This window comes from Canis lupus, chromosome 17 (genome assembly GCF_003254725.2).
Source record: "Canis lupus dingo isolate Sandy chromosome 17, ASM325472v2, whole genome shotgun sequence".
Taxonomy (NCBI): domain Eukaryota; kingdom Metazoa; phylum Chordata; class Mammalia; order Carnivora; family Canidae; genus Canis; species Canis lupus.
In genome coordinates this window covers 49155072-49169907 of record NC_064259.1, presented here as the reverse complement: position 1 = coordinate 49169907, position 14836 = coordinate 49155072, and the positions used below count along the sequence as shown (strand labels likewise).

The following is a 14836-nucleotide window of genomic DNA, read 5'->3' as shown; positions in this document are numbered from 1 at the left end:
GGGAGCTTGACTAAGAACATTGTGGGTGAAAAATGAAGATAAATGGGGGGGAAAATATATATAGTGTGAAAACACTGTCCAGCCCTCAGCCAAGTGGATTCAGTGGCTGAAACAGCTCTCTATGCCAGTTTTGAGACAAAATACCTCAGAATTGGAAATCTCCCAACAGTATCAGAATTCTTGCCTTGCCTGTCAGGAGTTCTGTGTTCCTGAAGACAGAGGCTGTGAGGAAGGGGTGCTTTAAGTTTGGCCCCAGTTCCCACCAGCAAAGGGAGAACTGACTGATAGGTAAAATAGAGGTGATGAGATTCTTTAGAGAAAGGAATCCCGTCTTAGCGTTCATGAAGCCAGAGTGAAAGACCGGGGCAAGGGGAGGCATTTACTACAGCCTTTAGAAATCGTTTTTCAGATGCAGTTTTTAACCCCATGGCCACATACTCTAAAAGGGAAGTTAGCCGGAGGAATAGGATTGCTCTTTAAAAAGGAAATGCTGACAGTACAGTCCTGAATGGTGCCCCAAGGAGGAAGGTGGTGGGACTCAGGGAGAACTGAACCATCTGTGTGGCTACAGGGTCTGCTGTGCAGTGAGGGCAGATGGTGGAAGACTGTGGGAGGGGGGTGCGTGTCACTGTAGGTAGATTCAGGAGTGGCCTGACCCCTGAAGAGGAGTGTCAGGAAGTCCAGAGGCCCGAATGTGCTGAGGCTGGTGGAAAATGCTCAAGACACAAACGTCTTTTATATATTCCCTGGGCAAGGATGAGAAGGAAGAGTAGTAGGTTTATAACTTTGGGCTTCATGACTGTGGATGGGGAACAGCCACTGAGGCCCTGTCCTTTTGGGAGGAGTGAGGGTGGGGAAGACCACAGTGTGAGTGCTTGGGAAAGGGGGCCAGCCAGCTGCCTCAACCTGAGTCTGAGCCATTTGCTGCCTATGGAACACCTTCACCTGTGCTCACAGAGTGACAATTGTTATGTGATGTTGATTGTTGAAAAGGGGACCAGAGACGGGCAAAAAGTCCAGGTTTTCAGAGAGATTTTGGAAATTATTAATGCATAAGCTTGATGTCAGTTTTTGACAGCTCTAGAGCAGATTGTTAAAAAGGTGGTTTGTGAGACTAGAAAGGCAAGTGGTGAGCTTTGGTGGGGGTGTGGTCCCTGTGGCTCTTTAAAGCAGCCCAGCCAGATTAATAGATCTGGATTTCTGCAAATAAATGGCATCTCCTGCAGCTTCTTGGACAGATCAGAGGGCCAGTTTTTTTTTTTTTTTTTTTTTTTTTTTTTTTTTTTTTTTTTTTTTTTTTTTTTTTTTAAATCATCCTGAAGAGAGGCTACTGGCGTAACTGCCCTGTTCAGTCTTTTTTATCAACCATGGGGATCAGGGATTCCAACTTACAGTCCCCTGGGTTCCACTCCCAGGGATTCTGATTTAATTGGTCTGTGGTGAACCCAGTTGGGCTGGGGCTCCCCAGGTGTATCTAATGTGTAGTTAGAGTAGAAATTCTCTGAAGCAGATAAGACTGAGATGTTGGGCACTGACCTGGGCTCTTCTACTGCAGGTGGTTCACTTGCCCTGAGTTTTAGAGTAACTGAATGGTTCGTGACCAGATATCCTCCTTGCCTATCAGTGGACCAACAGCACTGGCGTTACCTGGGAGCTTGTTAGAAATGCAGAATCTAGGACCCTACCTAGGACATACTGAATCAGAATCTGTACCAGATTCCCAGGTGATTGGTATGTGCGTGAGAGTTTGAGCAGTTGATCTTCAGCACTTGTATGACTGGGGAAAGGGGGTGGAGCTTGGAGAAGGGGATGAGAAGTAAGTCTTGATGAGCAGCTAGAGAATTCCTGCTGCCAACAAGAGTAAGGAAGATGACCCAGCCCCTCCCTCCTTCCTTCCCTTCCTTATTTGAGAGAGAGCATGCGAGTGCGCACCTGTGTGTACACAAACACACACCAGGTTGGGGGAGGGCAGAGGGAGAGAGAAACTTAAGCAGACTTCAAGCTGAGCATGGAGCCCAACAGACACAGGGTTCCATCTCACAACCCTGAAATCATGACCTGAGCACAAACCAAGAGTCGGGCTCTCAACCAACTTGAGCCACCTAGGTGCCCCCAACCCATTTCTTCACCCTGCAGATCAGAGAGACAAGAGCCTCTTGAGATTTACTTTGGGCTTATTCTTACTCTTCTGGAGCCCATTACCTTCTTGAGTTATCAATAAAACCCCATAAGAACCTGGGGAACTTGTATGTGTGTGTGTGTTGAGAATGGTAAGGAAAGGGCTCTCAGAAGATGTCTGCTGGTAAGCAGCCTGGCTCAGGATCTTGGAGCACATGAGAGAGGAGTAGTTGGTGGTGTTGTGAAGAGGAGAGGTGTGTTTGTAGAACCTTGGGTCTTACGGGGAGGCTTGGAGACTTAGCGAAGAGAAGACAGGTGTACCATCTAACTAAGATGTTGGTAGGGAGTAGGTGTGTCAGATCTGTGGGTGGGGTTGGATGGTGAATGGTGATGGTGGAGGTGAGACTGGGGCAGTTTGGAGAAATGGACCCCAGCCAAACTTGATGGAATTTAGTTAGTAAATCCAGAGTCTTACACTTGTTTAAGAAAAGAAAAAGTAATGCAGAAGTAAGAATCCCTGGTTTCCTAGCAAGTAGGAAGAGCTGAAACTCAATGAGGGTTGTTGAGAGCTATCTCCAGATCTGTCAGAGTGATCATGGGCAGGGTAATTGAAGGAAATGGGTCTGTTCAGCTTGGACATGAAGAAAGCTAAGGTGAGTGTTATGTGAAAGGAGTCAATGTCTATGCGTAGAGGAGTGTGCAGAACTTTTAGTAGTGGGTGGAAGTTTGTAAGCAGGGAGATTGAACCCATGTTAGAAAAAAGAATTGACTAGAAGCACCTGCTGGCTCAGTCGGTGAGCATGTACTCTTGCTCTCAGGGTTGTGAGTTCAAGCCCCACTTTGGGTGTAAAGCTTATTTTAAAACAAGAAAAGAAAAAGAATCATCTAATATTTACAAGTATTAGACAAATGTACCAAAAATGAAGAGCCACAGTGGTTTAGCGCCTGCCTTTGGCCCAGGGTGTGATCCTGGAGTCCTGGGATCGAGTTTCGCATCTGGCTCCCTGCATGGAGCCTGCTTCTCCCTCTGCCTGTGTCTCTGCCTTTCTCTCTTTCTGTGTCTCTCATGAATAAATAAATAAAATCTTAAAAAAAAAAAAAATGAAGAGCCAGCCCTGAGAGCGGGTGCCTCTCCTGTGCTTGCACGTGTCTGGGGATAGGCTGGGTGTTGACTGGTAGGGATGTTACGAGGACATTCTCTATTAGGTGGAGGCTTCCACGCTTGGTGTCTTCTGCTAAGACTGTAAAGTATAGCATCAGGCCTGTTTTCATATTAGACAATTACATTGCAGAAGAAATATCTCTTTTAGGCCATGAAAGATTTTGGTCAAGTTCTAGACAATTTTAGACCTAGACCTAATCTCCGACCTGCATTGGAATAGTGTCTCTGAACTTTCTGAAAATTTCTGCCAAATAATATGTGAAGGTGCGGAGGTATGTTTTCTCAGGGGAGAGGGCCCATGGTTTTCCGCGGAGTCTCAGTAGTATTCATGGCCTTCCGAAATTGAAGAAATATGCTCTGAGTTGTCCACTATGGTAGCCATTAGCCGTGGTGTGGCTTTTTAAATTAATTGAAATGAAATAAAACTAGATTCAGTAACTCAGTTGCACTAGCTACCTTTCAGTTGCTCGAAATCCACTTGTGGCTGGTGCCGTGTGTATGCGATAGTATAGATCCAGAACATTACCATTACTATGAGAAGCTCTTTTGAAGATGGAGTTTTCTTGTGTGATCTCTGAGCCCTCACTGAAACCTGTATCTGGGTTGGGAAATCATTGTTTCTGCTGGCTGCTCTCAGAAGGATATTTTGGATTGGGATCTCTGTCCCCACCCCAAGGTAAGTGGTGAAGGGTGTGGAAGGGACTAGTGCTTTCCTGGGTTCTAACACACCCTGAAGCTCATTGCTTCTCCTTGAAGGCAAGGGCTGTGTTTTAATTGCATGCTATGGGGAAAGAATAACAATAGGTGTGGCTCCGCACCCAAAGGCTGTCTCCAAAGCTCCCTAGGGGGAAGTGGCCTCTCCCACCCCCAGTCTTGACCAGCAGCCTTGGCTAACCCTGCCTGTGTTTATATCTAGCGCTGTTGTCTCCTCTTTGCCTTGGGCCTCTTATTCTGGAGAAGGCAGTGCGGGGACCCTACCAGTCAGAAGACCACATCAGGGGTCACAGGAGTTGTCACTAATTCCCTACTCCCTTCCTCATCCCTTCTTTATATACAGCTCCCTTGTGGATCCAAGGCAGGATGCTCAGGAAGGAGAGGGGTTAGAAAGGAAAGGCACTCCTTCATCTTCCTTGGGCCCAACTGTGGCCTGCTTCATCTTCCTTGGGCCCAACTGTGGCCTGGCTGGCTCTTCCGGTGGGTGGGTGGGGGTCCTTCAGGGCTGCTGTAGGCCTCTCCCTGGGTGTGGTCATACAGGGCGGAGGCTGCTGGCACACCTGCAGTGGACACACCCCTCTGTGGCCTTGTCTTCTGTCATTTGCATAAGAAATCCGATAACCTAAGTTTTTATTAGTCTTGGAGGGAGGGAGAAAAGAAAGCTGGCAGTTTGGTTGCGGGGTGCCTGGCTGGCCTTCAGGTGACTGCAGGTCTGGGGGTTGCTCGCTTCTGTTGGGTTGCACAAGCTCTTCTTGCACTGCTGGCTCTGCCCTGTGTAAGTTCCAAGTCCAGTGTGCCCTACCTCCTCACACCCAGCCAGAGTCTGGACAGAATAGTGTACCTACTGCTGCTGGTAGAGCAGCAATTCTGGATTCTCCAAATGGAAGGGGAATTACATTGGGTAAAGTCATTTCAGGACACTTACCAGACTGCATGTGCCCCATAGGCCCCCACTGCTCCTAATTATTGCCAGAGGAAGCCTCAGGAAGGGATGTGGAGAGGCTGGATCAAAAGCAAATACCAAGGTACCAGACTAGAATCTATTCCACTTCTGAGCCACCCGTGTGGGAAGGACATGGAGTGACTCTCTCTTGCCTCTCTCTTGCCTCATCTTTTTCTCTTTATTGACTGCTCTGTTCTTTAAGGGTATGCATTCCTGCTACAGCAAGGTGTGGGGCATTGGGAAGACCTGGTGCTCGGACAAGGAGGAGAGGCACCTTCCTGGTATGTTTCCTTGGACCCAGGACCTGCAACGTCCCCTGTGCCCAGGGAGGGCCGTTCTTCTCTCTGGCATCGGCTTTAGTTTCCCAGAGCAGGACGTCATCTGCTCTGACTTGTAGACTTGCGAGTTGCCTTCCCAGCCTCACTCAGCGAGTCTCGCCTGGGACTGGCTGTGCGCAAGGCGCACTGGGCTCTGAGCCTCGGTGGGTGAAGAGGAGGCAGTGCTTATGCCGTCCTTAATGAGCTCACAGTCTGGGGAGGGAGACAAGCATGGAAACAAATAATTACAATACAGTCTGTCAGGGCTGTAAGGGAGGGACGCCTTGAGGGCAGAGACCAGCCTTACTCACCTTTGGGCCCAGTGGGGAAGGAAGGGCACATGTTCTGAGAGTTTTAATGTGGCCATATGTGAAGGATGAGGGGGCTTCCAGGAGGAAGGGGGCATCGTCCCTGAGCCTGAGGTGTGTGGAGATGCTTCCTGAATGCTCACGGCTGGTGGCAGGGGCTACCTGAGGGTATTCCCAGATCCTGCAGGTAAGACACTTTGTGTTCATTTCTCTTGGAAGTCTTCCACGGGTGCTTTCCCCAGCTTTTTAAACCACTCAGCATTCCTGTCCTACCTCTCAATGAGCTCTTCAGGTCTCCTGTTGTTTGCTTGGATCCTGGAACATTTGGTGACCCAGGCTGTTGAATTTGGGGTGAGGAAACGCTGATGAAGTTCATAGACTAGAAGACTTTCTCACCAGCTTCTAGGAGGGCATGCAGAGTATGAGCAGAGCTACAACCGCTGTCTGGTGGGGGTGGGGTGGGCAGGTGCCTTCTGTTTGTCAGTATGGAAGCACATGGGTGGAGTCGTTGGCTGGCTCTGACTGCATTCTCTCGGACATTGCTGGGTGTATGGGTTCATTCAGTCTGTCTCTGCTGCATCTCCAGGAGAAGCACCTTTTTTCCTCCTCTTCCTCCTCTTTCTCCTCTTCCTCCACTTCCTTCACTTCCTCCACTTCCTCCTCCTTCTCCTTGTGACTGCTGTTGACACAGACTTCTGCTGCCAAAGCTAATTGTGAGGCCTGATCAGTGAATGAAGGCAAAGGCAGTTGCCATGACAACCGCAAAGAGTTTCAAATATAGGGGATGATGTATGTGATGCGCTGCAATTACTTGGGTGGAAATTGATGCGTGGACACCGGGGACTTCAAACATAGGCTCTGAAGGTGGAGGGGGTATTGGGTTTCTTTGGCACAATGCTTTTTTTTTTTTTTTTTAAGATTTATTTATTTATTCATGAGAGACACAGAGAGAAAGAGAGGCAGAGACACAGGCAGAGGGAGAAGCAGGCTCCATGCAGGGAGCTCGACATGGGACTCGATCCTGGGTCTCCAGGATCACACCTCAGGCTGCAGGCGGCGCTAAGCCGCTGCGCCACCGGGGCCACCCTGGCACAATGCTTTGTGTGATGGAGAGGGAGGAAAGAAAGGTACGACTTCCCCCATAGTTGACTTCAGTTTCTTTTTTTTTTTTTTTAATTTTTTAAAATTTATTTATGATAGTCATACAGAGAGAGAGAGAGAGAGAGAGAGAGAGAGAGGCAGAGGGAGAAGCAGGCTCCATGCACCGGGAGCTTGACGTGGGATTCGATCCCGGGTCTCCAGGATCACGCCCTGGGCCAAAGGCAGGCGCCAAACCGCTGCGCCACCCAGGGATCCCTTGACTTCAGTTTCATTCAGTATTTGGAATGTTGGGCAAAAACCCCTCAGGGGCTTTGGGAAGGCACAACTCTAGCCATTCTGGTGTGTGTGTGGGGGCAGGACACCTAGCCAAATAGCACCAAGTGTCAAATGAGAAACCTTAGAAGTACTGTCAGCTGGCTGAGGATTGGGGTAACCCTTAAAGGCTTCCTGGAGGAAGTGGGTCTTGAACTGAACTTTAAAGCTTTGTGGGGAGTGACCTCATTCAGGACACAGCTGTGCCAGAGAAGAGAAGTTTGTCTATCCTCTGCCAACTCTAGAAGAGGTAGGTTAATATGAAAATCATAGAACTAGGGAAACCTGGGTGCCTCACCAGTTGAGCATCTGCTTTTGGCCCAGGGCATGACCCTGGAGTCCCGGGATTGAGTCCCACATCAGGCTCCCTGAATGGAGCCTACTTCTCTCTCTGCCTATGTCTCTACCTTTCTTTCTCTGTGTCTCTCATGAATAAATAAATTAAAAAAAAAAAAGAAAGAAAGAAATGGGTGTAACTGTCTTTAAAAAAAAAAGAAAATCAGAACTATACAAAGCAGCCCTGACTGTTTCACTATAAGTGAGGGATGGCAAGAGCCCTGCTCAGTCATTTTCTTGTTGTGTGACCTTAGGCAAGGTGCTTAGTCTCCCTGTAAACTAATTTTTCTGTCTGTAGAATGGGTGTGAATAATTCTATTTCACTGGTTTGTTTTGAGGATTAAGCAAGATCTGCTCTGTAATGCTCCAAGTATGGGGTACTGTATACAGTTGGGGTTGATGTTTGGTTGATGTTCTTGCACGAGCTCCTGAATCTTCGTCTGGATGTGTCCCCATTCACTAGTCTTTGCGTGGTTTCTGGCCTGTGGGTATCTGTGTTACAGAGGTTCTCAATGTTGGGGGTAATTCGTGTGTTCTGAGAGTAAATCCATTTGCCTCTTCTCAATGGGGATGGCTATGTCCCTATTCCCAGTGGAAGAAGTACCCTTAGCCCCTAGGGGTCCCAAGTACCTCTGCGTCAGTCACTGAGAAGGCCAAAATGTAGAAAGAGAGGCCAGTAGAGATGGGAGAAGGTTGGTTGTGGGCTGTGGAGAGTGTCTCTGCTGGGAGCATGGCCTTTGTGACTCCTTGGAGCCCTGGCATTCCAGTTGCCTCAGGAAAGGACAGGAGGCCAGTGTGGGACAGAGATGGGGGGGGGGGGCAGGTGGACTGCCTTGGGAGACTATAGGCTCTTCTAGTGTAGCCAGAGACTGCTGGGGGAGTGAGCTAGGATCCGTGGGTGCGGTAGGACTGAGTTAGCACTGAAGTTGGTGGAGGGAGGGGGGGGGGGTCAAACAGTCTCCTGCAGGCTAGGGAGGAAGACATGCGCTGTCTGAATAGGGCTGAAGTTCAGCTGTAGTCTGGTTTAAGCAGGTCCTGCCCTCCCCAAAGAGCAGGTGTCCCTCCGATCCTTAGGGACCTCAAAGAGAGGTCACCAGGAGAATGGCCTCCACATTTCAGCACCCAATCCCCTGCCTCTCCACCCTCCTTGCCTAGAAACTCAGCACATTCCAGCTCTGTGCAGAGCCTAGTAAAGTGGGGAAGACAGGGCCTCTGCCCACCTGGGGAAGACCGCCGTGTAAATAAATAACTGTGCTTGATTGTGACTGGTGCTCTAGGAGAGGCTCTGAGCTGTGCTGTGAGGCCCTGGAGGAGTGGGGGATGCTTGTGGGGGCTAGAGGAGCTGGGAGAGCTGCACAGGGAGGGGACAGTCAGGGAGGGCACCATCTGAGGAAGCCTAGCACCAGGCGGGGGAGGGGCAGAGGCAGCGGAACTGAGTCCAGAAGCAGCCTCATGAAGTCTCTGAGGCATGAAAAACGTTACTATTCTCAGACCCATAGCTTGAAGGGAAGTGGTTAGGTTCAGATGACCCTGTCCCTTTTTTGCATTTCCCTGGGGTTGGCAGAGGGAGAGAAGGGTTAGAGATCCGGAATGAGAAAGGCCTAGATTGGAATTCTAGCTCCCTGCTCACTAGCTGTGTGTTGGTGGGCAAGTGACTTAACCTCTCGAAGTCGGCTTCCCCATTAGAGCCAAGGCTGTGTGTGGAGGAAGTCAAAACCCCAGTCAGATGCTCCTATGGCGTAATTGGCACTGGGCCTGGGACATAGCAGGGGCTTTGATAAACTGTGGCAGCCGCAGCAGCAACAGTATGAATTGTTACTGTCCAAGCATGTTAGTCACTCTTCCCCAGCAGCAGACTGCATGTGGGGTGACTGGGTGGGCCGGGGGTTCCAGGGACCATAGTGAAGAAGGGGCTTCACTTGGCCTGGCCCAGGTAAGAGCTATGTGGTACAGAAACCGTTTCCCATCTTGAGCCCTGGCTCAGGACACTGCATCACGCCTCGCTTCACCTCACCTCGCTACCTACCCTGGAGAGGAGCCAGAAGGGCTGCCCTCTATCCCCAGAGGGGAGGCAGGTGTGCACCCTAGCGCTTCTTGGAGTCTCCTCACGGAGGCCCATTTTGCTGTCTCTCCTAAGGCAGCTCATCCTGTTCTGAGTATCCACCTTGGGACCTCATGGAGGAAGCAGCAATTGGGCTTCTGTGGTGGGACAGGTAGCAGAGTGTGTCCCTGAAACAGAGGCTCTCACGCATCCTGATAAGTCTGACCTGTCACCTTTTCCTCTGTAGCCTCAGCTGTTTCATCTGTGAGATGAGGAGTAGCACACAGCGAGCTCCCCCAGGAATTAAGATGGGAGCGGGCTCTGCTTGGTCATATGGTGGTCTCTGTGCTCCGTTTCTCTGTAGAGTCTGTCCAGGAGTTAGCTGGTATTTGTAGTTTCATTCAACAAGAGAGCAAAGTGAGGCTAAGAGAGGTAAAGTAACTCGGCCAAGGTGCTGCAGTGAGCTGGTGATGGAGCCAGGATCTGAACCAGACATGCGAGCACCAGAGTCTGTGGGCTACCCCCTTCCCAGGAGATGGAAACTCTAGGGTGTTCAGCTCCAGGGAGGGGACAGCGTGGAGCAGGGTGTACCCAGGGATGCCCAGGCAGTGAAATCCAGGAGTGGTTTGAAGGACCTTCCTCTCCCCATTCTGTTCTTTCTTCCCTTGCCCTTTTAGTCTCCTGGGTGTTGTAGCGTTCAAAGGCTCAGAGTCTGGGGAGTGGAGGCCAGACCTCTTAGGGTCTGGGTCACTGCCCCTCCTCAGCCTTTCCCAGGGATGGGAAGCCCTGGGATCTGAGGGACCCCTGAGACTTGATGGGCCACCTTCAATGGCCTTTCTGAGAGAGGAGGAAACATCCTAGTGGTGGTGGTGGTGGTGGTGGAGGCTGTCTGGATGGGGTGGGGTATGTGCAAGCATGAGGGATGAGTGATCTAGGGTGAGGTGTGGGTGTTTGTGTGTAAGGGGAGGGCAAGGCTGACTCGGTGAGGCTTTGAGCCACGGGCAGTGTGGGCTTCAAGCAGTCTGTTTTCTGAGGTGGGCGCTAGAGGGAGGGAGGAGCCAGGACTGTGTTATGGTTAAGAGTCTGGTCTTTAGAGCCAGATGGATCCGGCTTAGACTCCCAGCCCTGCTGTGTTCTCGCTGTTGTCACCTTGGGTAAGTTCCTTTACTTCTTGCCTTGTTTCCTTATATACAAAAATGGGGTAAAGGTTCATACCGCCAAGACTTTTTTCTGTTTCTTCTTCTTGGAAGATTGCAGGGGCCGGGCCGGCACCGCTCCTGCTCTTACCGGAGCACCGTCCTCGCTGCTGCGAGGATGAGGCAGCTTGCCGGTGTCCTGGAGAGGGGCCGGAGGGGGAATCCCGCCGGTCCACCCCAGCTCCACCCCGGCCGCCGTCTGTCATCCTTGACCCTGGAGGCGCAGCGGACGCCCTGGGTACTACCTTCAGAGGCCCCTCCTCGGGAGGAAGCGGGGTGCCCCGGGATCCCCGGCCTGCCGGGGAGCGGCAGCAGACCTGGGCAGCAGCCAGCGCGGCTCCGCGGCACCCTCGGCGGCGCCCCCGCCTCCCGGCTGGGCAGGTCCAGCCCCCGGCGGCCCTGCCCCCGCCCGGCGGGCCGCGGGGATTGGCTGGCGAGCGCGCCGCCCCCTCCACACCAGCCTCCCGGCGGCGGGGAGGGGAGCCAAGCCGGCAGCTGGCCGCCGCCTCCTCTGCAGTGCCTCCCTCCGTGTGCTCCGGCGGGGATAATGGGAGGCCCGCCGGCCGAGGCACCGCGGGAGGCCGGCCGAGGTAGAGCGGGCCGGGCGGGGCGGGACGGGCCAGCCGGACGCAGGAGGAGGGGCAGGGCCCTCCTGGGGCTCGGGGGTGGAAAAGGGAGAAATGAAAACAAAAACACAGGAAGGTGAATGAGCCCAGCCACCCGGAGTCTGGGCGGCAGCTGGAGGCAGGAAGATGGTCCCTGCGATCCTTTCTTCCCGCGGCCCGCTCCCCCCCACTCTCCCCCTCCCCCTGCGGTGGTGCTGGGGGCGTGCAGCAGGAGGACTTTGCTTCTTTCCCGGTGTCTGCCTGGCTCATCCGCCTCTCTGGCTTCTTTTGCAGGTGGAAATAAAGGCTGGTGAAGGAGCCGGGTCGTGGGGACAAGGGGCTGCTGTCAAGGTACCTTGTGTGTGTGTGTGCGCGCGCGCGCGTGCGCGTGTGCACGCCCGCGTGCGCGTGTGCACGTGTGTGTGTGTGTGTGTGTGGTGGGGGTGAAGTGTTTGACTGGATTGGATAAAAATAAAGGGTCTCCTCTGGTGATCCCTTAATCTCCCGCTGCGTGTGTAGCAGCAGCTGAGGGGGAGGGGTGGTGGGGGTGTGGGCGACCAATGAATTCTCAGGCCTGTGTGGGTTTTGTTTGGATTCTTTTTGCTTTCTCAGCTGGATGGTTTGGGTGCAGTTGGGATTGGGTTTGTTGAACTGTTTTGTTTTTTGTTGTTGTGTGTGTGTGTGGTGTGTGTGTGTGTGTGACATGCAACCTACTCCCCACCCTTGCCTCTGGAAATCTCTTGAGAATGTCCCTGGTACTGTTGGTTTGCATCCAACCTGCAGAAATCCCGGGGCGCGGTGTGGGGGGGGGGATTGTGCTCCTGAGTCTGAAGCTGATAGGGTGTCATTAGTCATGCTGTCACCATGGAGATGGCTGGAGAGGAGAGGAGGTGGTGGGGGTGAGGATATTTTGGGTAGGGTGGGGGCTGATGCAACATCATGACTGGGAATCCGGCGGGCGGCTGTTGTTACTCTGTGTAGCTTGGTGTCTGGGGGACTGGAAAGAGAATGTTACCAGGTGCGTGGGAAGCAGAGAAGGAGGCACTGTGATCATCTTGAGGGCCGGGACTAGGGTATTTGGGGCAGTGCAGGCCAGAATCTGGTGGGGTATCAGCCATTACTAGGGAATATAGATGTTCCTCTCAGGTTGGCAAGGACCAAGATCAGTAGGATTCCTTGGGCTTTGCCCCTCTTTTCAGGGCTGGGGACCCGCCGAGTGTTTGGGATTACTCAGCAGTATCCTCTGCTGGCCCAGGGTGGAGAAAACTGAGCAGGAGGAAGCTTCATGTGGCTGCCGCTCCAGTCAAGAGCAGAGAAGCTGGGGAAGGAGTGTGGGGATTCTTGGGCAGGGGTATGCAGGGAGGGGGCCTGTTCCTGCCCCTGCCCCTGCCTCAGCCCTACTTTCCCCTTTGGCTCGTGGAGCCTGTGGAGAGCTGTGGGAATCAGGTTGCTTGGGTAGCAGGTGGGCAAGCTGCTGAAGTCCCCAGACACTCTTAGACTTTGGTCCCTGGAAATCCTCCCCCCTGCTTCCTGGGAAAGCTGTGGGAAGCTCTGTGGAGGTGCTGGAAGTGGCAGCCTGCCACCTCACTGCCTGGGTGGGGACACTGGCAGGGAGGGGCTCTGCTTCTCCACGTTGGATGGGGGCTCCTGGGTGAGGTGGCTGCTGGATGGATCAGGAGCCAGGGTGGTTCCCTGGCCTCCTCCCAAGGAACTTGAGGCAGGGAAGTGCTCGGAAGAGGGCATGAATTTTGTTTCTGAAGCCTATTCTGGGGGAAGAAGAAGAGCCAGGTGGCATTAGCTCCCCTGGGGAGCCGGGCATGCCTCGGTGAGGCTGGGAGTAGTGGGCGGACCCTGAGGCAAGCAGAGGGTGGTTGATACTGGCGGTGCTATGGGTGGGGGGGGAGAGAGCTGTGAGCTCACTCGCTCACTTCTCCAGAGCAGAACCCCCGTTCCACCTCCACTTCCTTCCCTGGCCTCCCACTGCTGACTGAGGGAGCTGTAATCACTGTGCGCTGAGGGCTGTGGGCATGGAGATCATGCAGTGCACCTGTTCTGCCCCCCACCCTGGGGAACACAGGACAAGGGGATGAGGACAGATGGGCTCAGGGAGGAGGCAGTTCCCCCCCTCCTCTGTGTCTCCGGTCTTGTCAGCCAGAGCTTCCCTCTCTGCTGGAGGAAGGACTGCTGGCAGGTTTGTTTACTCCCCGAAGCACCCCCCTCCTGCCTAGTGATGGCTTCTCTTCAGTTCTTTCCAAGTGTGTTCTCCATTTCTCCCTGCCTGCATTCTGCTGGCCCTGCAGTCCTGCTGGAAGCTCTCAGACTAATACCTCAACCTTTGGTGTTGTGAGCATGCGGCAGAGGCTACTGCAAAAAGCAGAGGAAGCCTTTCAACCATGTCTTCCTCCCTCCCCCTTCTCAGAGTAGGGCCTGAGCTGGCTGCATTTTTGAAGTTCTGAGATTGTGTCTGTGCTTATTGTTATTGTTGTCTGTCTGAGAATCCTAGCCTCCCCTTGGCCTGGCTTGACATTGCCAACAAGCACTTAGATCTGACATCTCCCCCTCTCCCTCATTCCTGGTGCCACCTTTCCCTCACATGGAGTTTTCGTAGGTGGCTGATCGGGTGTGGTGTCCCACATACCCCGATGAGGCAGTTTTACCAGATCCTCTTCCCTCAGCAGGTCATGGTGTAGGAAGATGTGTCTGGTGCGTGAGCTCCTTCTGAGACCAGGCCAAGACTCTGGGACGTGGGACAAGGGGATGTCACATGTCACAGTCTGTGTTCCCACAGGATGGGTGCAAGATGGGTAAAACCTCATGGGTGAGCGGTATGCAGCAGGCAGTGGGAACACGCTCATCTGCTGTGTGCTGAGTCCTGCCAGAGTTTCAGGAATATCCATGATGTAGGGTTTGCATAATGCCTAGCACAGGCACAGAGTCGAGCTTGATAAACGAGATTTGTCATTTTACTGGCTATTGTGTTATGTGTCTACCCATGATATCCCAAGGAACATGCCATAGCACACACTGTTGCCACCGCCTCCTCCTTGGCAGCCTGGACAGGAGTGAGTGCCCAGTGCCGAGAGCTCCAGGCCACCCCTGCTTTCGGGCTCCCACGCTGCTCCCACGCTCTGCCTCATGGGAATCCTTGACTGGCTGAGGATGTCTGGAAACTATTTTGGGACTGTGCCCGGGATCTCTGCCTTCTGTCTCTCCTTTGGACCACTGCAGAAATGCCCCTTTGTCGAGGATCTATGATCCACACACTGTGGGTGACTCCTACTACTTCTTGCTTGCCTGCTCTTCCTTCTCTCCAGCCCTTTGTGAGGGTCTAGCAGAAACTCCTTTCCTCTGAGGTAAGTTTACAAGCAGCAGTGAGCTTGGGGAGATAAGGACTCAGGTGAGTGTGTCCGGCTAGAGCAGGAAGGGAACCAAGCCACCCCCACCCCCAAGTGATAAAGACTGCAGTTAGAGTCCCAGAACCCGGCCCCACCTCCTTAGTGACCCCTTCCACTTTAGAATGTCCTGGGAGGGGAGAGGACAGTGTAGGGTAGATGTGTGAGTGAGCTGAAGGGAGAGTCTTCCCAAAGCCTGCCACAGTGCAGGGGCCACTGCCCCTCAGGGATCAGAGTGAGGACTCCAGTGGTCCTCTCGCTGGGTTTGCTGAGGAGGAACCTGGACTCCGG

The 14836-nt window shown here is 52.9% G+C and overlaps 1 protein-coding gene across 1 annotated transcript in view; it reads left to right on the top strand.

Annotated features, from left to right (window-relative positions):
- TET3 (tet methylcytosine dioxygenase 3) overlaps nt 1–14836 on the top strand; it is a 106200-nt gene that overhangs the window by 4461 nt on the left and 86903 nt on the right. The window contains 1 exon segment of the mRNA XM_025453610.3: nt 11448–11504. Coding sequence (XP_025309395.3) covers nt 11448–11504 — 57 coding nt within the window.